Source organism: Mustela lutreola, chromosome 17 (assembly GCF_030435805.1).
Source record: "Mustela lutreola isolate mMusLut2 chromosome 17, mMusLut2.pri, whole genome shotgun sequence".
NCBI classification, from domain to species: Eukaryota; Metazoa; Chordata; class Mammalia; order Carnivora; family Mustelidae; genus Mustela; species Mustela lutreola.
This window is the reverse complement of record NC_081306.1, coordinates 19,809,383-19,832,198: the sequence shown is the minus strand read 5'-3', so window position 1 is coordinate 19,832,198 and position 22,816 is coordinate 19,809,383. Positions and strand designations below refer to the sequence as shown.

Below are 22,816 nucleotides of genomic sequence, written 5' to 3'. Positions count from 1 at the left end.
ATGAATTTGAAAGTATTTCCTCTTCAGTTTTTTGGAAAAGTTTGAGAAGGATTGGTAGTAGTTCTTTACATGCTTGGTTGAATCCACCCATGAAGGTTTCAGGTCCAGGCCTTTGTTAGGAGATTTTTTTGTTAAGATTTCATTTTATTTGACAAAGAAAGAGGGATCACAAGTAGGCAGAGAGGCAAGCAGAGAGAGAGGGGGAAGCAGGCTCCCTGCTGAACAGAGAGCCTGATGCGGGGCTCGATCCCAGAACCCTGGGATCATGACCTGAGCTGAAGGCAGAGGCTTAACCCACTGAGCCACCCAGGTGCCCATTCTCTTGAACATTTCTTAGTTGGTCTAGCTAAGGAAGGGTTTGCCAATTGTGTTGATGTTTTCAAAGAACCAGCTTTTGCTCTTACTGATTTTTCTTTATTGATTTTCTGTTTTACTTACCTATGCTCTCGTCTATATTTTCTTCCTTCTGCTTGCTTTAGGTTTAATTTAATCTTTTTTTGTTCCTTAAGTTGTAGAGTTAGGTTGTTGGTGTGAGATTTATTTATTTTTAATTTTTTTTTTAAAGATTTTATTTATTTATTTGACAGACAGAGATCACAAGTAGGCAGAGAGGCAGGCAGAGAGAGAAGGAAGCAGGCTCCCTGCGGAGCAGAGAGCCTGATGCGGGGCTCTATCCCAGAATCCTGGGATCATGACCTGAGCCAAAGGCAGAGGCTTTAACCCACTGAGCCACCCAGGCACCCCTCAAATTTTTTTTAAGAATTTATTTATTTATTTGACAGAGCTCACAAGTAGGCAGAGAGGCAGACAGAGAGAAAAGGGGGAGAAGCAGGCTCACCGCTGAGCAGAGAGCCCGATGTGGGACTCGATCCCAGGACCCTGAGACCACGACCTGAGCCGAAGGCAGAGGCTTACCCATAGAGCCACCCAGGCTCCCAAGAGCTCAAGTTTTTTATTTGAGAGAGAGAACAAGCATGCACCTGTGCAGGGGGAGGGGCAGAGGGAGAGAGGGGGCGAGAGAGAATTTCAAGGAGATTCTGCACTGAGTCTGGAACCTGATGCTGGGTTTGATTTCATGACCCTGAGATCACAACCTGAGCTGAAACCAAGTCAATCGCTTAACCAACTGAGCTACCCAGGCACCCCGTATTTACTGTTTGAGATCCTTATTTCTTCACATGGCTCTGAAGTACAGTCTGGTATCCTTTTATGTGACCCCACAGGGTGCCCTTGAGCATTCCCTGCAGGGCAGTCCAGTGGTGATGATGTCCTTCAGCCCTTGTCCATCTGGGAATATCTTCATGTATCTCCCACTTTTGAAGGAAGGTTTTGCTGGATATAGGATTCTTGTTGGACCTTTTCTTTTAGCACTTTGGACATATTAGCCCACTATCTTTTGGCCTCCAACATTTCTAATGAGAAATCTGTTGATAATTTTATGTGATGATTTACTTCTCTCTTGGGGCTTTCAAGATTCTGTCTTTGTGTTTTAAAAGTCTGATCAGAGGGTTTCTCTGTGTGAGGTACATCTTGGAGTTCATTGAGCATTTAGGATGTTTATATTCATCCTTTGCATTGGGGGGTTTTAGCCGGTGCTTCTTCCACTGTTGTCTCTGCCCTTTCTCCCCTCTCTTCTCCTTCTGGGACTTCTACAGCAGGTGGAGTCCCACACGTTCCTCGCTTTTCTTCAGTCTTTTTTCTCTCTGTTCCTTAGACATGGTGATTTCCACTATTCTCTGTTCACATCTGTGGTTGAATATCTCCAGGAAAGTTTTCATTTCAGTTATTGTACTTTAAAGCTCTAGAATTTCTTCTTAATTTCTGTATAGGTTTTCCGTCTCTTTATTGCTAGTTCCATTTTGTTCACATACTCTTTTTTTACTTTCTCCACATCTTCCTGTAGTTCTTTGAGCATCTGTAAGATCATTGTTTTTTTAAAGTCTTTGTCTAGTGTATTGGCCATTAGGTCTTTTTCAGGGAGAGTTTCTGGGTTGTTTTATTTTTCCCCCTTGAAGGGTCACTTCTTTCCTGTTTTGGGTGGCACAGGCCACCCATGTGCCCTGACAAGAACTTTCAAGATTAACTCTCTTAGGGGTGCCTTCGTGTCTCAGTCAGTTAAGTGTCTGACTCTAGATCTCAGTTCAGGTCTTGATCTCAGGGTCATGAGTTCAAGCCCCATGTTGGAACCTACTTTATAAAAAAGGACACCTGGGTGGCTCAGTTAGTTAAGTGTTTGCCTTCAGTTCTGGTCATGATCCCAAGGTCCTGGGATCGAGTCCTGTATCAGGCTCCTTGCTTAACAGGGAGTCTGCTTCTCTTTCTCCCCCTGATGCTCATGATTTCTCTCTCTCAAATAAGTAAAATCTTTTTTTTTTTTACAATTTTATTTTTATTTATGTATTTGACAGAGATCACAAGTAGGCAGAGGGCCAGGCAGAGAGCACGGGGGAAGCAGGCTCCCTGCTAAGCAGAGAGCCCGATGTGGGGCTCAATCCCAGGACCCCGGGATCATGACCTCAGCCGAAGGCAGAGGCTTTAACCCACTGAGCCACCCAGGCGCCCCTCAAATAAATCTTAAAAAAAAAAGAGAGAGAGAGACTGACTCAACAACTTTCAAACACACAATACAGTATGATTAATTATGGCCCCCATTCTATATATTTTTGTTTTTGAGAAGGTTGTGGGTTGTCTCTGGGCCTGGGAGCAGCTTGCAGTGTAAACTTTATATTTACTTGATGTTTTCTTCCCAGGTCTTGTCTCAGCCATTCCTTAAGCTTGTGTAGTCACTTTCTCATTTTTCCCCATCTATGCAGTTGTTTTGAATGTTGTGTTTTTTTTTTTTTTTTTTTTTTTTTTTTTTTTTTTTTTTTTTTTTTTTTTAAAGATTTTATTTATTTATCAGAGAGTGAGGGGGGGAGAGAGCGAGCACAGGCAGACAGAATGGCAGGCAGAGGCAGAGGGAGAAGCAGGCTCCCTGCTGAGCAAGGAGCCCGATGTGGGACTCGATCCCAGGACGATGGGATCATGACCTGAGCCGAAGGCAGCTGCTTAACCAACTGAGCCACCCAGGCGTCCCGAATGTTGTGTTTTTTAATATCTGTCTCGGGAAAGTGGGAAAGTGAACAATGAAGGAGGGAGAAAGGGCACCAGTTTTTCAAATCCCCTGGAAGTCACCTCAGCCAGAGGGGCAGGGATTTGCCACAGGGGGTGGTGTGTGGGGGGTGGGAGGGTGGACAGCAGTAGGAGCCCACCTCTTTGTCTGCATCTCTGTGATGAAAAGCAACAGTCAGAGCAGAGATTCCTGCGACTTGGAAGGACAGTGCATTTTTGCCCACCCTAGTTCTTGTAAGCTGCTTTGGGGACACATGTATGGCTGTCAGCCTTGGGGCTGGGGACAGAAGGCTGCAACTGTGCTAAGAGCTGAAACTGATGACAGTTTACCTTCCAGGCCTTCCCCTGTAAGTTGTAAGGCTTCAGCACAGTGTAGAATTCCAAAGTAGTTATTTAGTTTTACGATTTACTTTTTTATTAGAGAGTGGGAAAGCTCAAGCGTGTGAGGGAGAGAGGGGGAGAGACCATCTCAAGCAGACTCTGCTTTGAGTCTGAACCAAAATCAAGAGATGGACACTCAACCAAGCCACCAGACACCCCCAAAATTGTTGTTTTAGATTCTTTTAGTGCACTTGTTGTCCAAATGGGTAGACCATTCCTGCTGCTTCCTACTCCACCATCTTCCCAGAATCCAAATCATGGAGCCTTTCTTCATCTCTGTTCCTTCTCTGGGTGTATTTGCCCTTTTCTTTACAGATTGAATATCTGAAACTGTGCAGAGAGGGACACAAAATTCTGTTGTTTCTGTGGAAAAAGACATGCTGTGGTTATTCCGCATTTAACTCTTGGAAGGAATGAGAATCAACAATAAGGAAAGCACTCCCGCCTTTGGGGGCAAAATCACTATGAGAAATTTTGGGGCAGAGCCATAGCTTTTTGGGGTCACTCCTAGACTGTTTGCTTCCACGTGGTCAGTGCAGCCACTTTAGATTCTCTCACTAGGAATTAAACTCACCAGGTCACTGACATTTAAGGTCTTACAGCCATTGAGTACTAGGGATGGCAGGAAAGCTCTAGAAGCAGAGTGCCTGCCTTCAGGAGGTTTGCACAGACTGCCTAGTGTTCTCTGTCTGTTTCAGGACTCTGTTTAAGGAGAGCAGACGAGGCCACGGGCACTTGACATCAATCCTGTGAGTGTCTCAGTATTTTCTCTTCTCAGAGTGACTGTTACTTGGACCTCCTCTGTGGATTTCTAAACCTTTTCTGTGTTCATTCCCTTGAACAGGGCCAAGAAGAAAGTAATGGCCTCTTCTAAAATCAAGATGAAGGTGAGTCGGCAGTCAGATCACGTGCTGGTCTCCTTCCTCTCCAGCCGTGTATATGAAACCTCTGAGTATGAAACTAGAGCCACTGATTGCACTTTGCTGGACTGGGGGACAGTCCTTCTGGATGGCACTTTTGAGACTATCCAAGAGGCATCCTGGCCCACTGCGGGGGCCTGAGGTTGGCAGGGCACAGACCTGAGCTAGGCCACTTAGTACCTTCCAGCCTTAATTCTAGGATACAGTACTCTCCTGGTCCGTTCCTAGGGTGGTGGTGGCGGCGGCAGCGGCCGCAGTGGTTGGATTTAAATGAGGTCTGCCGAACAGCCCTCTGAGGAGTGAAGAGCCCCTGCTGGTGTGAAGGTCTGACAGTGTGGTGGTCCTCTTTCCATGGAAGAACACTGCTCGCCGGGTGCGGGTCCGCTCGCCGGGTGCGGGTCCGCTCGCCGGGTGCGGGTCCGCTCGCCGGGTGCGGGTTTGCCTGGAGCTGCACCAGAAGGGACAGGTGCTTTGTTGTGTTTGCCTGGCAGGAGATGGAACTAAAAACCATCTTGGGCATTACAGAAGCCTTTCAGTGTAGTAAAAATTGCTGTTTTATCAAAAATTTTAACAGCTCATGAGGCTTTACAGTGCCCTTAACTGTACGTAAATAGTCCATGAGAATAAGCTGTGTAAATTCTGTATTCTACAGTATCTGTTGAGGTCCTACAGGGTCTCAAATGAACTGCATTAAGCACCTGGGATGTGAGTGCTCGGCAGCGCATAAACTAAAATTGGAAGCACCTGGGGTGTGAGTGATGAGATAGACCCTGTTCCCACTCCCATGATGGGACTTTTCCTTTGCACCCAGCAGAGGAGACATGCTGGAGAAGACCAAGGAGGAAAAGAAAGCTAAGGCAGTTCTCGTGCCATGCATCATTTTCTGATTGTGGCTGGGAGTACCCTGAGACACTGTGAGGCCAGTAGGGGAACATCTCCTTACTCGAGTCTTACACTTTTTCAGAAACCAAGAAGAGTTTCTCTGTGGGTGGATGGGTACCTAGCAAGAAGGCATGCTGGGTAAGCCCCGCCCCAGCCAGCCAGCCTGAAGCCAGAGGGGGTGAAGGAGATAAGCACTTTTAAGTCCAAGCAGGCATGGCAACCGTTCTCTTCCTGTCTTGTTTTGTGATTATGCAGGAAGGTTTGGTTCTTTTGGCCTTGTGGTGATTTCACATTTGTGTTCTCACCACAGGACCAGTGTTGACACCTTTGGACATTTCTAAACATCAGGATTTCTCCTTTCCTTTAGGAATCATCTACTAAGCCTGATAAAAAGGTTTCCATCCCACCAGGCCAGATGGGCGGCCCCCTGGCTTTGCCTTCAGAACATACGGGAGGCCTGAGCAGTGGGGCTGCAAACAGGGAGCACCCAACCCAGGCGTCTGGCAGTCTTGCTAATCCTGCTCCTGTCAACCTGGAGGACTCATTGGATGGAGACTTGGTCCGTAATTCGGCCTCCTCCTTGGAGGTGGTGTCTAAGGAACTGGCCGGGCTGAGCAGCAGAGCAGGTGGGAGCTCTGAGTTCCCACTGCCGGCGTCCTCAAAAGCACCCGCAGAGAAGATGCTGGGCGTTGTGTGTTCGGAAGAGAAGAGGAACTTTGCGAAGCCCGGCCCTTCTGCCCCTCCAGCCTCTAGTTCTCTGCAGTCTCCACTCAATTTTCTGGCTGAACAGGCTTTGGCACTGGGGCAGTCCTCTCAGGAGAAAAAACCAGAGAGCTCTGGCTACAAAGAGCTGTCCTGTCAGGCTACGCTCAGCAAGGGCCTGTCAGAAGTGCACCAGTCCAAAGCAAAGCACCACGGCTTGCCGCGGACGTCTCACGCACCCCAAGCGGCACCTCCTGTGCCTGGCCCCCAGGTCAAAGTTTTTCATGCAGGCACGCAACAGCAGAAGAGCTTCACCCCTCCAGCTCCTTTCGTCAATAAGCTTCAGGGCCCAAAGCCTTCATCCCCCCAGTGCCATCGTTCCCTCCTCCAGCTTGTGAAGACAGCAACCAAAGGCCAGAGCTTCCATCCCTCCACGCCATCCTCTTCAGGAGGCACACCAGCCTCCAGCAGCAACTCTCATAAGACCCCAGCCTCGTCTTCTACCGCCCTGAGCCATCCAGCAAAACAGCACTCAGCCGGCTCTTCAGGGCCATCTTACAAGAATAGTCCCTTTGCCAGCTCTGTCTCTAAACATGGGGTTTCTTCCGGCAGCTCTTCCTCTGGAGGAACATCAGTCCAGAGTTCTACTTCCGGGAACCTGCTCCCCGGTGTACAGCCTCCCTCTACAGGACAGTCTGCCAGCAGACCTGTCCCAGGCTCTGCAGTGAAAAAACCACCTGTTTCCCAGAAGCTGACCCTGGTGGCCCCTCCAGGTGGTCCAAATGGAGACTCCAGTGGTGGGACCCAGGGAGTGGCAAAGCTACTGACTTCCTCCCTAAAATCCAGCGCGGTTAGCAGCGTGACATCGTCTACCTCCTTGCCAGTGAGTGTCCTGGCACAGCAGCCCGCCCCTCGTGGGTCTTGTGGACAGGGCCGCTTGCCTTGCCCTGCTCGGAGAGTGAGATCTGACACTGAAGGTCAGGTAGGAACAGTGAGCCCGAAGATTGGAAGGAGGACTGGGCTTCCTGTTTTCAGGTCTTTCCTTTTCTTTTTCTGGTGTAGGAATCCCAGGAGAGCCTGAAACTTCTCCTGAGGATGAGCAGAGGGAAAGGACTGGTTTGCAGGGATGCTGTGATCGTGGGTAGTATAGAACAAGCCATATAATTCCTTTCATTTTTCATGGCCTCCTACTTGTCCATCTCTCCAAACAACTAAATGAAAATGCTGTCACCTCTCAGGTCATCAGCTTTGTGGAGATGTTCAAGCCCCAGGAAAAGTGATTCTTTTGGTTGGATTTTAAAGGACTCTGCAGGTCAGACAAAGGCATTTTGACAGAATGCAGTGGTTAATGAGGGTTGCCTTTGGGTAATTACAAGAAGTTTGGATGCAGGGTGGGACCTGGGAGAGAGCATGTTTTCATTTTCCAATATATGTTTTCATTCAAAATGAAATTTGAACTTCAGTCAAAATGTTTTCATTTTTCCAATATATAAAAAGGTTATGTGGTTTAAAAACAAAACTGTAGAAAGGTTTGAGGCAAGTTGTTAACTGCCTCTGTCTTGTCCTACCTCCCCTGCGAGGTGACTGTATTTCTTAGGTCCGTGTTTTTCCTGTTTCTTTCTAAAAACAAAGATCAATACATGAAAATATATATGTATATGGGTTTGTTTGGGTTTTTTGAAGATTTTATTTATTTGACAGAGATCACAAGTAGGCAGAGAGGCAGGCAGAAAGAGGGGCGGGTGGGGTGGGGGGAAGCAGGCTCCCTCCTGAGCAGAGCCCGAAGTGGGGCTCAATCCCAGGACCCTGGGATCATGACCTGAGCCGAAGGCAGAGGCTTTAACTCACTGAGACACCCAGGTGCCCCAATATATGTGTATACTTTATGTATATAAGTGTGGACACACCAGTGTTTGTATATGCTTACGTCTGTTGATGTCTACAGAAGATACCCTTTCTTCCTTGCACAAAGGAGGCATACTTAATACCCAACTTTTCAAGTGAACACTGTCCTAGGAGCCATTCCACACCAGTTCAGAGACTGTTCTCTTCCTTTCCTCTGGGGCAGCAGAGCACAGGGCACCTTCATAAGGGGTGGTCTGTGGGTGGGTCCCCGCCCTGCACGTCCATTACCAGCCTTGGTCTGTGAGTGAGCTGCAGACAGAGCTGGCATTCTGACCATGCCGTGTTTCCTCCCCAGAAAGGAACGAGTGGGGCTGTGCTGCTGGCCAGTTCCTCGCCCTTAAATCTGCTGTCTGCATCCTACAAGTCTGGCAGCCCGAAACTGCCCGGAGCCATGAACTCCAACTCCCTGGGGATCATCTCCCAGTTTCCCCTCCACGTGCTCTCCTTCAGCGCCGAGTCCTCTGCCAAAGCAGGGGTTTCCAAGGATGCCATCGTCACGGGTCCTGCCCCTGGGACATTCCACCATGGCCTCAACCATAGTAAGTGCTGCTTTCCTCTCTCCTCATGCTGGAGGGACAGAAGGTTCCCCAGTGCCTGTGCTGTGATGAACTGATGAGTTCTGTTGTCATGTGCTGGGTTCCTGTGTTTGTCTGGTGTGCGACCATGGGCAGCGTTCCTGGGAACCATGCCGAGCACCCCCTCCCCAGAACTGGTCCAGGAGGTTGTCTGGGCTCTCGACCACCGAAGCAGCTTTTCTGTTCCTGTCTTCAATGTGTGTGTTTTGTTCTTTTCTCCCCTCCTGTTTTCTCTCAGGTCTCCTGGCTGGCTTGCACTCCAGCCCACCCCGTGCAGCGCCTCTCCCACACGCTGCCGTGTCTACCCACATCCCGCAGAGTCTGCCAGGTAATTGCCAGGTGATCAGAGTGCCATGCATCCCATACGCCATTGTGCTCCACACCTTTAGATGCCTTATCTGCTGCCAGGGAGTTCAGTGTCTTCAGCTTGTTGTTACTGTGTTGTCCTGGTTTGTCCTTCAAGGCTGTGGCTCTTTGGGTGCTCACTGACTTAGGCTTCCACTTTGAAATTTCCTCTCGTTCCCCACTTCAAACTGCTACTGGGTCCCCTTTACCCGCTGTGATCACAGTGGGGGTTGCAATGTCCTGTGTTCGAGGCAGGGGAATCCCTTAGCTAAAGTAGGTACTCACATCAGTGCTAATATCCAAGGGCTAATTGGGGCACAGAAAGGCCTTTACATTTAAACTGCTGCACCTTTCATGTGCTGCCAGCTAAACTTTAAGTAAAAGGGAGAGCCCAAACAGCAGCAAGGTGACAAGGGCTAGGTCTTAGGAGGGACCCTAACCTGTGATGCTACCATATGTGCCAGAGAGGAGGATCTTCCAGTTAAGTTCAGGGTGAAGGCAGATGTTAGGGAACACAGCAGGACCCGGGACAGCATTCTTTTTCCTGCTTCTCATCTCTGTAGATCAGTAGATTTCAGAAAGGGGTAGGGTATTGCTGTGAGAAGGCAGCACAGATGTCCCAGCTGGCACCTTCACAGTAAGTGATGGGCCTTGCCCTGTGCTGGAACAGGATTCTTTTTTTTTTTTTTTTTTTTTTTAAGATTTTATTTATTCATCTGACGGAGATCACGAGTAGGCAGAGAGGCAGGCAGAGAGAGAGAGGAGGAAGCAGGCTCCCCGCCGAGCAGAAAGCCCAATGTGGGGCTTGATCCCAGGATTCTGGGATCATGACCCAAGCTGAAGGTAGAGGCCCCAACCCACTGAGCCACCCAGGCACCCCTGGAACATGATTCTTCAAGACACCTAATGGGATGCTGGTGAGAAGCCTCCCAGGATCTTGGTTCTGGCCTACTGCTCTTCTTACTACTCTAGACCTGCTCCAGAGAGAACCAGGGAGGCTGCGTCAGTCCCGGCACAGCCGTTCTTCAGGAAGCTGAGCCTGGGTAGCCCTGGTGCACAGGTGCTGGGCTGGGAGTGAGACAGGGAGCTTGCCTGGCTAGACATGCCTGTGGCCGACAACTCCCAAGTCTGTGTCTGTCTCCAGCTTTGCTGTGGGTCTCTGGCCCCTGTGTCCCGAGGCTGATGCATTCCTGGCGAACGCCAGAGGCTGTCTGGGCATAAGAATGGATCGACAATTGTCAAGATGAAAATTTTGCTTCTTTAGAGGAAGGAACCAAGATGCTAAGCCTGTATGAACAGTGACTCCATTTTCCTCCAGAGAAGCTGTAGCTCAGTGGACTTAACTCCGCAAACTGGTGGCTGGCTGCTATAGTAGCTAAGAGGATAATGTGGGGGTGGGTCACAGAGCCACCTGGGTGAGAGTGTGTGGTTTGAAAGATGGCAGGCACTGCCTCTGCTTGATTTCGGGCATGTCACACTTTCAAACAAACAAAATAATTGAAGAGCCATTGGAAACATGACTGTTGGCCTGTGGTATTTTCAACAGCCAAAGGAAAGCACTTTCTTAGACCATCTCTGTCTCTTTTAGCCCTTCTTCACGTTGGAGGATTATACTGAGTGGTTGTAAATGAAAAGCTGCCTGCTTATTCCAGCTGTGTGACCGTGTCTGCTTTGCTTTCTTTCTCATGCAGACTCAGAATGCTAGCGCCTTTGAACTTGTCTTTGTAGGGCCTGAGGGGTTTACTGGTGAGAGCGCTCCTTGCTGCTTGGGCGGAGTCCCGCGTGCCAGGGGGTGGTGGTGGCTGGGAATGCTAGCGGCTCTGGCACAGAGCTCAGGGTGCCGTGCACACTGGAGCAGCTGCAAGTGACTGTGCCCTCTATCTCTGCCGTGGGATTTTGTGCTCATTGGAGCCTTAGAACACACAACATTTGGGGGCTTTTGCTATCTGAGTGAGCTCCTTGAGGTTTTGTTCTTGCCACCCTTTTAAGGGAATCAGAGATCCTGAAAGACTTGTGTCTTTTGCTTACTCTTTTCCAGACGCTTCTCAGCTTCATGGAAAGGGGCCCGGTGTACCACGGAAATTATGACGTCTTCAGAAGAGAGGCCCAGCTCACTTATGTCTGGGCGGAAGCTGAACAAGTAGGTCTCAGAAACTGGATAATCACTATGCTCGTTCTGCCAATTGGTTTTCTTCTGGAGAAGGTGTGAGTGCTAAGTGGAGCGTCTCTTGGCACTGTGATGTGCCTTCTGTTAGGGGAGCAGCCCTGGGCTTCTCCGGAGGCACTGACTGGCCTGGTGCTCTGGGCTCTGTGGCTCCGTGGCTCTGTCGTGGACAATCGTTGGAGGGGCAGCTCTGGGCTAGGGCGCGTGCTGGGTCATGTACGATGCTCTGGTGTCAGGGCGGAGCAGTTGGCACACACGCTTTAAATCCGCCTGACCCCTGGCATTTGGCCAGAGTAGCTCCTGGTGCCCTTGGGCTCCAGGACTCCTGGCGACAGCAGGATCCTTGAGTGGTCATGATGTCCATCCCATCCTCAGGCTGTGTGCTCAACAGGACAAAAACCCCAGCTCATATACAGCTGGGAGACTTACCTTGTTTTTTTTAGAAGAATACTCAGAACATCTAACGTGTGCTCATCATGGTGGGGGCCAGCTTCTCTGCTGAACATGACAATGAAGCTCTTTCAGAGAAAAGACCTTTGTAGATTCAACAGTTGTGACAGGATTTTTAAAGACACTTATTTTGGTCCAGATTTCGTCATTACCATTAACGCATTGGATAGAATGGGACTGCTTTGCGCATGTCGTATTATAGTAAGACATAATTCCAGTGCCTTTTTGGTGGAGCAGAATTAGACACACGTCCATTCAGCCCTCTGAGTGGATCTCAGATGAAGACTTTTTTAAGATATGTCTGTATTTAAGACATAGCCAGTTTGAGTTTTTTACAGTTGCACATCATAATCTGTGCCGTCCTGACTTGAAGGTCATCTGGGCCCCCAAATCCCAGGTCCCAATACAGCCAGGGCCCCCATTTTGTTTTTTCCAAGTTCATACAGGTGGACTGCAGAGCCCCAAAGCCCTTCATCTCTTGGAGGGCCAAGGATATGAGGGGTTCCAAGTCTCCAGACATTCCAGTTTGTTTTATTTAGAAACCGTTCTCAGGCAGAGCTGCAGGAACAGACCTTTGTGAAGCGTCTGCCATGTAGAAACAGGCCTCGCCGTCCTGGAGTGCTCCCGGCAGCAGGGCTGTGCGTTGACCTAAGGGTGGTGCCCCCATGAGCTTGGCGAGCGCGTCAGAGACAGACTAGGACCGCGACCCGGAGCGCACTCGGCCCATGGCTGCTTCACAAGGATGGGGAGGGCATTTGCCTGTCCTGTGAAGTATGTGCCACGAGGGTGTCTGAACTGACTGCTTCGGCTAAGTGATTGCAAACACGGAGAGTTCTCCGCCTCCTCAGAATGTGTGCCTGTGTGGAGACACAGGCTGCGCTCTTGGTTCCTGCCTTCCAGGGTACAGTGCTCAGTAACTCCCAGTTCATGCAGAGCTTTGCCTGGTTGCCAGCGGAGCAACACCTCTGTCAGCCGTCCGGCTAGGCCTCTGCTGTTTGGTTCCCCCCCCCCTTTTTTTTTAAATAACGTAAGAACCAACATGTGTTTCACATCGGGCTAGAGTGGATTCCTTCCCTTCATTATATCTATTTTTTGCAACTTGGGTTTCCAGTTTGTTTACAGAATAGTCTTAGGTAGTAGCAAAAGAGCCAAAGAAGAGATTTGTATTGCTGAGCTCAGAGCCGTGCAGAGGCCGCCCGTGAACACTGAGCAGTGGGAACTCTCCAGGCTTCTCCACCCGAGAACACCCGAGGTCCCTTCCCTGCAGCGCTCCCTCCTCCCCATGTACCATTGAGTGTGCAGCTGGAGCAGAGTACCCTCATTTTTAGGAATCTAGTGATGCCTCTTGCCTCAGGGAAACGTTTCTTTGATGGGGAGTTTATGAGATTTCTTTTTCTTGTTTATGCTTTATTTGTGGTAATGAAAGAGTGAATGACTTTCACAGCCATGGCCGGGCAGACCGGCAGGCAGAGTGGGCTCCGGGGCCGGGGGCTGCGGGGCTGCCCTCGGTGCGGCCAGCTGCTCCTGAGGTGTGAGAGGAGCTGTGGCTTTTGTGCGGCGCGACTTTGTTGGTGTGGGGGGTGGTGTGGAAATTGTTAATCTTGTATAAAGCAACTCAATAAATTGTTTCAAGGTTTCCAGAACATTGTTTCTCATTCTCTCTACCTTTTTTGCAACTAATTCTTCTTCCCCTAGGAGCTGGTAGATGAGGAATATTCATTTTGGCCAAAAGCCAAGAGGGAGCAAGGGAAATAATAAACCTCATGTGCAAAAGACGACGACACACTATGGAGTTAGAATGAAGCCACCAGGTTTTTATTTTTGCACTATAAATAGAGTTCCCTAGTCCCATTTTCTTACATAATACATGAGATAACAGAGAACCTAAAATTCTTTTGGTGAAAAATCAAGTGTATAGTTAGTATACCTAAATACCAGTGAGCTGGTAAGAAGACTTGTAAGGCACTGAAACTAAGGCTAACAGCAACGCAGTTCTTTATGAAAATACTTTAACTTCAGAACCACAACACCTTATCTGATGGTACCTTTTCCTGGGACAGTCTGGCTGACAGTTTACCTTCACTCGAGCACTGAAGGCCAGGCGTTGTTCTGGTTTCTTTGCAGCTTTTCTGGCCTAGAACCTGGATCTCTCTCACCAGGAGGCCGCTGACAGAAAGTCTGCTGTCAGCCAGAACCCAGAGGGGGCATGTGAATGCAGGTCAGCATCCCTGAGGGGCCCAGTCCTTTGATGTAGGGAAAGGTGTCAGGGAGGGAGGCCTTTTTGCCTGAGAGTCTCCCTACCTGGGGTGTGAAAGCCGGTCCTTGGAGTGGGCTTGCCTGTTGCAGTTGTCATGTGTCATGTGCTTTAGTAGTTTTTCGGATTGCTTCCAGATGTCACACGAGGAGACTACTGATGGAGGTGTGTAGGAAAAGGGACAGAAGAGGGGCATCGTGGTTGTCTGATCATCAGAGGATGAAGTGGTCCCTCCCCCAGGTTGAGGGACAGCGAGGGCTTGGGGGACGTGCTCAGCTCTGCACAGGTCAGCAGCCCGCACAGGGCCAGGGAGAAGACACAGTGGTACGGGGTAGGTTTCTGAGAAGACGGAGGGCCAGGCTGTGCCTACTTCTGCCCAGACACCAGGACAGCCAGCTCCTGGATGGACATTTCCTTGTTGACGTAGCGGTCGTACTGAGCTGGGGTCAGCCTTCCTTTCTGCAGAGCCTCTTCAATGGAGAACTTTCTGCCGGACTTCCTGTCGTGGATCACGGAGGATTCTCCGGTAGGGCCCTTCACTGATATTTCCTCCCAGTCACACTCTTGGCTCCGGAGTTTGACAAACATATTCCAGTCGATGAGACCGGCCCGGTGGGCTTCCTCCGGGGACAGCTCCCGGCCTGTGTCAGGGTCGATGACCACAATGGAGCGCCGCAGGTGGTTCTCCCTCTGCTCCCTCTTGACGGCCACGGAGCCCAGGCGCTTCTGCAGCTCATCGATCTCGAGGTCTTTGTCTTTGGAGAGCCTCTTGAGGTCGTCCAGTTCTCTCTCCAGGGACCACAGTCTGGAGTCCAGGTTTTTTCCAGAGTCCGCCGTCGTCATGTTTCTCAGGTCTCGTGTTTCTGTTGACGCCATTTCAATTTCTGACTGAAGCCGCCGGGTCTCGAGCTGTAGGCTCTGCCGCTCCAGCTGCAGCCTGTGGTTCTCTTCCCTCAGGAAGTCCAGCTCCTTGGAGGACTTGGAGTTGTAGAACTCCAGCTCCGACAGCTTGGCTTCCAGCCGGCTCACCTCCGCATCCAGGTCCCTCTTGCTCCGGCTCTCCTCCTCCAGGCTGCTCTTGAGCTTCCGGATCTCTTGCTCCGTGTCGCCCTTGTCCACCTGGATGCTTTCAGAGAAGACCACCTTCTCCTTGACCTCCATCTGCTCCAGGCTCACTAGCTTCTTCTTCAGGGTCTCCAGCTCGCTCTCCAGGACCTGCCGCCGGTGCCGCTCTTCCTCCAGCTGGACCTGGAGCAGAGAGTGTTCTCTGGCCTGCTGGGGGTCCTGCTGTAGCACCACCTTCTGCTTGAGGGTCACCTTCTCCCGGGCCTCCCCCTCCTCCTTCTCCAGGTCGGCCAGCCGCTGCTTCAGGCGCTGCACCTCCAGCTCGGCCTCCCTGCGCGCCTGCCTCTCCCGTTCCAACTCTTCCAGCTGCCGCTCAAGCTCCGCGCGCCTGCGCTGCAGCCGCCGCAGCTCCCCACGGAGGTTGTCAATCTGGCGCAGCTCCACATCGATGCTCTCGGTGAAGGCATTCACCTCCGCGCGCAGGCTGGGCTCCTCCTCATACCTGACCACCTCCTGCTGGACCACCTTCTCCTTCACCTGGGACAGCTCCTCCTCCTTCTGCCTGACCTTCTCCTCCTGGGAGGCCCTCTCCCTTTCCAGATCCACCTGTTTCTTCTGTTCCTCTGACAGCCTGGTGCGCAAGGACTGCACTTCCTCTTTGGTCTGGGGATCTTCCTGGAACTGGAGGATCTCCTGGACCACCTCCTTGGTCTGCACCTGGGGTTTGGTGTCCTTCAGGGACTGGATCTCTTGCTTCAGCTGGTAGATTTCCAAATCACACCTTTCAATGAGTCTCGTCTTGTCCACAATCTCCTCCCGGAGCCTCTGAAGCTCCTTCTCCATCTCAGGGTCGGTCTTGTACTTGATAACTTCCTTTGTCACCTCCTTAACCTCTACCTGGGGGCCCCGCCTCCGGAGTGCCTCCAGCTCGCTCTGGTAGCTCTTCAGCTGCTCCTCGGCCGCCCGGTACTTGCGCTCCTGCTCCACGAGCTCCAGGCGGAGGTCGGCCACTTCCCTCTCGGCCTCGGGGTCCGGCCGCACGATTTCCCGCACCTTCTCCTGCACCAGCACTCGGGCGTTTTCCTCCTCCAAGGCCCAAATCTTGCGGAGCAGCTCTGTCTTCTCCCTCTGGTTGGCGCGAGCCTTGGCCTCCTCATCCTCATACTGGCGTTTGAGGTCGCTGACTTCCCTCTCGGTCGCCACATCCTTTTCCACCTTGAGCACCTCCTTCACGGTGATCTTGCCCTCAGCCATGGCCCGCTCCTTCTCTAGCCTCTTGAGCTTGTCCTGCAGGAAGGTCAGTTCCTCCTCACATTCCTCCCGGAGCTTGCCCTCCCGCCGCTGGGCCTCCTGCAGCTGCCGGTACTCCGCCTCCAGCTGGGGGTCGCTCTGCAGCTTCACCACCTCCTTCTCGGTGACCTTCTCCTGCGCCCGGTTCTTCTCCTCGGCCAGGGCTGCGACGCGCTGCTGCAGGAGGGCCACCTCTGCTTCCCGGGTGCCTTTCTGCCGCCGCAGCTCCTCCAGCTCCTCCCTCAGCTTCAGGACTTCGTCCGCCTGGGCTCTGTCCGGCTCGATGCGCAGCACCTCCTTGACCACGTACTCCTGCCCCCCATCCCCCGTCTCTTGCTCCAGCATGCGCAGCCGCCGCCGCAGCGCCTCCAGCTCCTCCTGCAGCTGCCGGTTCTTGTGCTGCTCCTCGCCCAGGCTCCGCTGCATCTGCTGGAGGCTCTCCTCCAGGGCAGGGTCTGGCACCTTCTTCAGCACTTCCTTCTTCACCACCGCTTCCTGGGGGCTCCGCTGCTTCAGAGTCTGGATTTCTTCCTGAGCGCTCTTGACCTCCTTCTCCAGCTGCTGCCGCCGCTCGATCTCCTCATCCAGCTCCTTTTGAACCTTCCACGTCTCATCCGCTGTGGAGCCCGGTGCGCTCCCTTGCAGGCTCTCATGGCTCGCTCCCACCTCCGGCTGCTGAGGAGGAGAAGACAGTGCGTGGTTATAGCCGGACGCTCTGCCCGGCTCGTTCCCGCCTTGTCCGAGAGCACCTCAGTCACCTATGATGACCAGGTCAGACTGGTGGTCCCGTGACCCCCAAGACTCCCTCGGTGCCAAGGTCACTGGAGTTCTAGGGTTACTTTTGAAAATGGTAAAAACAAGTGTTTTTTGTTTTTTGGTTTTTTTATATATTTTATTTATTTATTTGACAGACAGAGATCACAAGTTGGCAGAGAGGCAGGCAGAGAGAGAGAGGAGGAAGCAGGCTCCCTGCTGAGCAGAGAGCCCAATGCGGGACTCGATCCCAGGACCCTGAGATCATGACATGAGCCGAAGGCAGCGGCTTAGCCCACTGAGCCACCCAGGTGCCTCAAAACAAGGGTTTTTTTTAAGTGATAAAGTATTTTTCAGCCAAAGAGCATGAAGTGAAACTACACCCTGCTACCTGCCTCTGGTCATGTTCCCAGAGGCTGTGGGGCGTCTTGGAGACGTGCATCTGTCCCGCACAGATGGCTGTCCCCCATTCTGCACTTAGTAGGGACAGCAAATTCCACAGTGCTGCTACTTCATTTTCCACTGTGTGGCCGGACAGACGCGGGCTTCTGAAAATACGTGACGTGCTCCTGGGCACTCAGCACGTGTTCGGTGGATGGCACACTTGTTGCATTCGTGTCAGCAGAGGCATTGGCGGGGGCCAGTACTTGGCCTCGTGCTATCCAGCCACGTTAGCAAGGGACACTGCCACCAGCTCACAGACTGTTTCTTGGAAACAGAAGGAGCCTTATTTCTCACCTGCTGGCATAGTGTTGAGCAAAAATGTCTTACTAAGAGGGGTGCCTAGGGGGCTCAGTGGGTTGAACAGCCGACTTTTAATTTCGGCTTAAGTGGTCTTCTCCGGGTCATGGGATCGGGCTTCGAGCTGTGTGAGAAGTATGCTTGGGATTCTCTCCCCTTCTCCTCTGCCCTAAAAGAAAATCTTAAAAGAAAAAAACATCTAAGAACATCCATTACCTGTCTCAGGAGACTCAGAGCAAACTCCAGATTCTGCAGCCTCTGTCTGTTGATGGCGTTAACTTCTGTGAACTTGGCAGCAAGAGCCGCTTCCTACAGGAGAGAGTCAGCAAACAGGAGTCAACAGGCTAAGCCAGAGTGAGCTGGACAGTGTTTGCAAAAGTCTGAAATTTGGGGACAGTGAGTGGCTTCTGGCCTCTTGCTGCCTGGAGCTGGACGTAGTCTGAGCTGGTGGAGAAACTGGATTTAGAGGGAGAAGCCTAAGTCCCTGCCTCTGTGCCCTAAAGTTCTTGTGTGTAGGAGTATCAGCTCTCCGTCCGTGTGTACTCCGGAAGGGTAAAGTGGGAGCCTCCCGAATGCACGGCTCTGGCCCAGATACCTCCAGCAGCCTTTCCAGGTAGATCAGCGTTCCTGCCCGAGAACCAGTTCATTATCTTTTCTTACTGAGCATGTTAGCTCCCAGGAGGGCTTCTCAGGCCACTTTCCCTATTGGGTGTCCATCTCCGAGGCCCCGGCAGCCCGCAGAGCTCACCTCTTCCCTCACTTTGGCAGCAGGGGACTGGAGCCTGGCTCTCTTGCTCACATGGCTGCTCCTTCCATTCTCCAGATCAAGAAGGGACCTTAGCTTCTCTGCTTCTAGCTCGTAGTCCTGGGTGAGAGAGAGAGGGGGCAGGGGGGCAAGGGCAGTGGAGTCCGAACCGTTGTGCCCCTCGCAGCGGCCGGCAGAGGTCTGCGCAGCTGCGTCACCTGCCAGGAGGTTGTGAGAACCATCGATCCACCGAGCTGTGTCCCTGAACAACCTAGGACACAACCAAAAGTGCCCGCACTTGCCCCTCGCACCCCCACACAGCGGTCCCTCCGTCCCCGAGCGTGGCGCTCTGCTGCGGTGCTGTAGCCATTTCTCACCCCGGCGCCTCCTGATCCTCCTCCTCCGTCAGTGTGGTGACCCTAATCCAGCAAGTGGGGGGAGGAGAACGCGCCTGGCCGCTTCTCTGCTGCCTGCCATTTCGGAGATTTCTAGTTTCTCTTTTGCTTTTGTAAATAATGCTGTTAGAATGATTTTGTTTATCTTCCATTGTTGTTCTTTGGTAATTTTCCCCTTGAGGATAAATTCTTCCTGTGTACTGCTCTGAGCAGTAGAAATCCCTTTTCTGGAAGTGTCTGATAGCCCCCTGTTGTCCCCAAGGTCGTGCCGGTTGACAGGAGGCCCGCTGGGCCCGGCCCAGGGTGTCCCTGTGCAGCGCACCTGGCGGGAAGAGGCTCACCTTGACAGCTTGCTGGTACTGCTGGGAGTGCGCGCAGACTGTGTGGACTTCCTCCTCCCTTCTTGCTATCTCATCTAGCAGGTTCTGTAAAACAACAGAGACTTTAAACATCAAATTGGGGAAAAAAAAAAAAAACCCAGCTTGACAGAGGAGTTAGATTCCTTAAATCTGACATTCTTCTGTAGCACAAAGTATAATGAATGGCTTCCTTGTGTACAGCTGTTTGTCACAGAAAACAGTTGTCCAGCCCTATGAAGAAGGGCCAGGAGGAGAATAGAGTCTGCCCGGAAACCAGTGTTTACTGAGTACTTTGGAACGTCAGGCACTGTTCTCCTACCTTGCTTGCATTACCTCATTTAATCTTCCAGCCGCCCTGTGAGGGAAGCACCATCACCCTCTCCAGTGGAGGAGGACACCAAGGCACAGGGAGGTTCAGTGACTTGCCCATGGGGACACAGCTCTTAGGAGTAGAATGTGGCTTTGAATCTAGGCTGTTGGGGTCCCATGTCCCTTGTCCCTGAGTCCAAGATTGCTGCCTTCCAAGGAACCAGGACTCTGAACTCTGGACACGGACGGGACCTTTCACCACAAGCGCCCTCCTTATGGAACTATGACCGTTGGCTCAGTCAGCCACCCTGCTCAGATGGTCCACGCTGGGCCAGGCCCTGTGCTGGGCACCGAGGAAGGAGTGAGACTGCTCTCGTTCTCATAGTTAGGTTCTGGGGCCAGGCAGGGCCAAGGTCCCTTGAGGACACAGCTCTGCCAGGCCTTTGCCCTCCTCTGTTGGGGTAGGCGGCAGCCACTGCCTGGGTCCCCTCCGAGCCCCCCCCCCCCCCCCCCGTGCCACTATAGGCCTATGAACACAGAGGCAGCTGCCCTACCTTCTGATTCTTCAGCTTGGTCTCCATCTGGCTGAGGCTGTCTGTCTCCTGGGGCTCATAGCTGGGGATGTGGGACAAGAACTGGAGCACATGGTCGCAGCCACTGCGGTAGTCCTCATACGCAGCCTTGGCGCTCTGCAGGCTCTGGGCCCTATTGAGACAAAGCCCATCAGGCCTCTGCCACCGTCAGTGGGTGCTGCCTATACTTTTTCAAAGAAGTTCTCTCCACTCATTGTTTACAAGCAGGAGGGATCAAGTATAACCCAACAAAACCGAGACACTCCCCAAAAAGAGGGTGGTTAATGAAATTATGGAATGTTAACTTGGAATACACTGCGGCCTCTGTCAAGGACAGGTAGGTCCAGGCATACTGACCGGCAGAGATGCCCATGGGGTATTATAGGACCTCAGTAACCCACAAGTCCAAGGAGAAACCCCCGGAGACACTAGGAAACCTGAACTTACTATAAATAAAAACATTAACATTTGTGGGACGCAGCAAAAGCCATGCTTATAGGGAAATACGCAATTTTCAGTGCTTTTATTGGAAAAGGAGGAAGCGCTCAACAATGGAGAAAAAATAAAGCAAACTAAAGCTAATACCAGCAGGAAATGGTTAAGAACAGATGCGACTGGAAGAGGAGACAAAACAGGAGAGAAAAGGACTAAAACCAAAGCTAGTTCCTTAAAATGATCGGTGAATTGATGAGCCTCCCCATGGTCAGGAAGGTCAGGAAGGAAAAAGAATACGTAAATAAAATGAGAAAAGGTAAAACATTGGGAATGAGGTGGGTACATCCCATCAGGTCCTGGAAGCAATGAAAGAATAATGTTATTAGGGACAATTTTATGTTAGTCGATTCACCCACTTGAGGAGATGGACAGATTCCTTGAAAGACACAAGCTCTCAGACCTGCTCCAAGAATGAGATGACCCAGAATAACCAGATACCTAGTAACAAGGTTGAATTTGTGAAAATCTCACACATTGATAACAAATGACTCACAGGCCTGCATGGCTTCTCCACTGGTGAATTCTACCTAGCATTTAAGTAAGCAGGATCGGTTCTGTACTAGTTCTTCGGGAGAGGAGAAGAGGAGAGATCCCACTTACTCGCGCCTGACCCCAACAAAGCGGAGAGGAAAAAGCAGGACGCAGTGTGTGTTGTCATCCGTGTTCCACACCTGCCCCAGCTCCTCAGCGTTCTTGGAAGGGGACACAAAGTGGTAGCTATGCTTCTCTTGAACAGGGGCTGGTCGTTACAATCACCTTGAGTTTTTTAGTTTGTACATGTATTATTGCTTTTCTCAAAAAGAAACCCTAGAAAACAAGCAGCCTTCAGCAGCCTCGGTGCAGACCAGCTAAGTGGGGGCTGCGGCCTGCCCGAGGCTCCTCACCTGAGCTCAGCTTGCTGGCGGAGATTGTCTGATCGCTGGCCCAGCTTGAGCACCTCGGCCTCCTGGCGCTCCAGGTCCGGGCAGTGCTCCTGGAAGCGGCTCACCAGGGAGCTGGAGCACTGCTTGGCTGCCTGCAGGTTCCGCTCCACCTCAGCGAGGAGGGCCTTCTGGGCCTGCAGCTCGGAGGCCAGGGTCTGCCAGGGCAGAGAGGCAGATGGCGGGTGCTGTGGCCGGAGCTTCCAGGGCCAGGGCAGCGCTGCCCCAACTGTTGGGGGCCTTCTGCCTTGGCAGATAGGTAAGCCCGGGTGTGGGAAGGGACTGGGGCTGGGGCTTTGCTTCTGTGTTTCTTCTTAAACCTGGTGGTGGTTTCTGCAATGCTGGGTTTCATCACAACACAATCCGGAAAACCTGACCTCTAAAAACCCTGCATTCGGCAGCGCGTGCCCTGTGACATCGCACCGGGACCAGAATGACCGGCTGCTCTCCCTCCAGTTGCGAGGCCTCGGGCCTGAGGTGAGGATCCCCGCAGGAGAACGGGTGTGTGAATGAGGGGCCTCCCGAGGGCTGGAGTGCCCACGGGCGACAGGCAGGCAGACACGCCGAGCAGCCCAGGGGCACCAGAGCAGAGAAAGTGGGCGCTAGGGCTGGAGGCAGCGGCCGCTCCGTGGCTGCTGACCTGCTCCAAGAGCATGCCGGCCCAGGGGCCAGATCTGCTTGTCCGGGGACACTGGAAATCGGGGCGGTTGACGTGGATACTTGTAAATCCAGGCTCCTGATTTCCACAAGCCCCACGAGCAGCTGGGACTCATGCCATGGGCCTCCATTTGCAGCTTCTGACCTGGCACCCCACAGCCTTTCAGAAACTGCAGACTCGCTGCCCCTGTAACTCAGGGCCTCCGTCCCCATCTGTTCAGAGGCAGGGGGTCGGGGAGCACGTGGGGAGAAAGGCTTGCAAGACCCCAGGTCCCCAAACTTACCACCAGCTCCTGCCTCTTGCTGTCCAGGGCGCGGCCACTCTCAGGTACTGTGTCGTCCTGGGTCAGCTGCTTCTCGTAGGTGGCCAGCACCTCCCAGCCCTGCTGCAGACTCTTCTCTAGGCGGTTGGCCACATCCACTCTGGGGACACAGGTCAGGAGTGAGGGGTGCCCGCTTGGCCCCATAACCCCACCCGACCTCCCGCTGCCCGCCTGCCACCCACTTCTCCTGGGCCAAGTCCAGCAGCTGCACTAGGCGCTCATATTTGCGGTTGGTGTCCTCCACCCGGGTCTTCAGCAAAGGGGTGGTGCCGCTGCCCGGGAGGGCCTGCACGAATTCCTCGCACTCGGCTATGCTGCGCACCTTCTCGGGCTCAATCCGCCGCAGCTCATTGGTGATGTTCTGTGGGGACCAAAGCCCCTGGAGTTGGCCACAGTCCAGCAGCCTCCTACCATCTAGGGGTTTCACGGGACAGAGGAAGCTGCTGGGGAAGCCTGGGCCCTCCCTGTGGAGCCAGCCCCCAATGAGCGTCCCCTGGAATTCT

The 22,816-nt window shown here is 52.3% G+C and overlaps 2 protein-coding genes across 6 annotated transcripts in view; one reads left to right on the top strand and one right to left on the bottom strand.

The window, feature by feature from the left end:
* The window catches only part of UBN1 (ubinuclein 1), a 38,204-nt gene extending 25,126 nt beyond the window's left edge, over positions 1–13,078 (top strand). The window contains exons 13-18 of one of the 4 annotated variants that reach the window (XM_059154107.1): positions 4,191–4,241; positions 4,337–4,379; positions 5,662–6,879; positions 8,197–8,440; positions 8,715–8,804; positions 10,860–13,078. In XM_059154107.1, the coding sequence (XP_059010090.1) occupies positions 4,191–4,241; positions 4,337–4,379; positions 5,662–6,879; positions 8,197–8,440; positions 8,715–8,804; positions 10,860–10,909 (1,696 nt within the window). In that variant the 3' untranslated portion in view covers positions 10,910–13,078. Of the gene's footprint in view, positions 1–4,190; positions 4,242–4,336; positions 4,380–5,661; positions 6,979–8,196; positions 8,441–8,714; positions 8,805–10,859 lie in introns of all 4 variants that reach the window. The other 3 variants (XM_059154105.1, XM_059154108.1, XM_059154106.1) reach the window with 3 other exon arrangements.
* Positions 13,079–13,228: 150 nt separating this feature from the next.
* The window catches only part of PPL (periplakin), a 44,381-nt gene continuing 34,793 nt past the window's right edge, over positions 13,229–22,816 (bottom strand). Inside the window, exons 15-22 of one of the 2 annotated variants that reach the window (XM_059154104.1) lie at positions 22,496–22,674; positions 22,275–22,413; positions 21,298–21,491; positions 19,901–20,051; positions 19,020–19,103; positions 18,287–18,403; positions 17,755–17,847; positions 13,229–16,716 (exon numbers count right to left, since the gene is read on the bottom strand). In XM_059154104.1, coding sequence (XP_059010087.1) covers positions 14,056–16,716; positions 17,755–17,847; positions 18,287–18,403; positions 19,020–19,103; positions 19,901–20,051; positions 21,298–21,491; positions 22,275–22,413; positions 22,496–22,674 — 3,618 coding nt within the window. In that variant the 3' untranslated portion in view covers positions 13,229–14,055. Of the gene's footprint in view, positions 16,720–17,754; positions 17,848–18,286; positions 18,404–19,019; positions 19,104–19,900; positions 20,052–21,297; positions 21,492–22,274; positions 22,414–22,495; positions 22,675–22,816 lie in introns of both variants that reach the window. The other variant, XM_059154103.1, reaches the window with a different exon arrangement.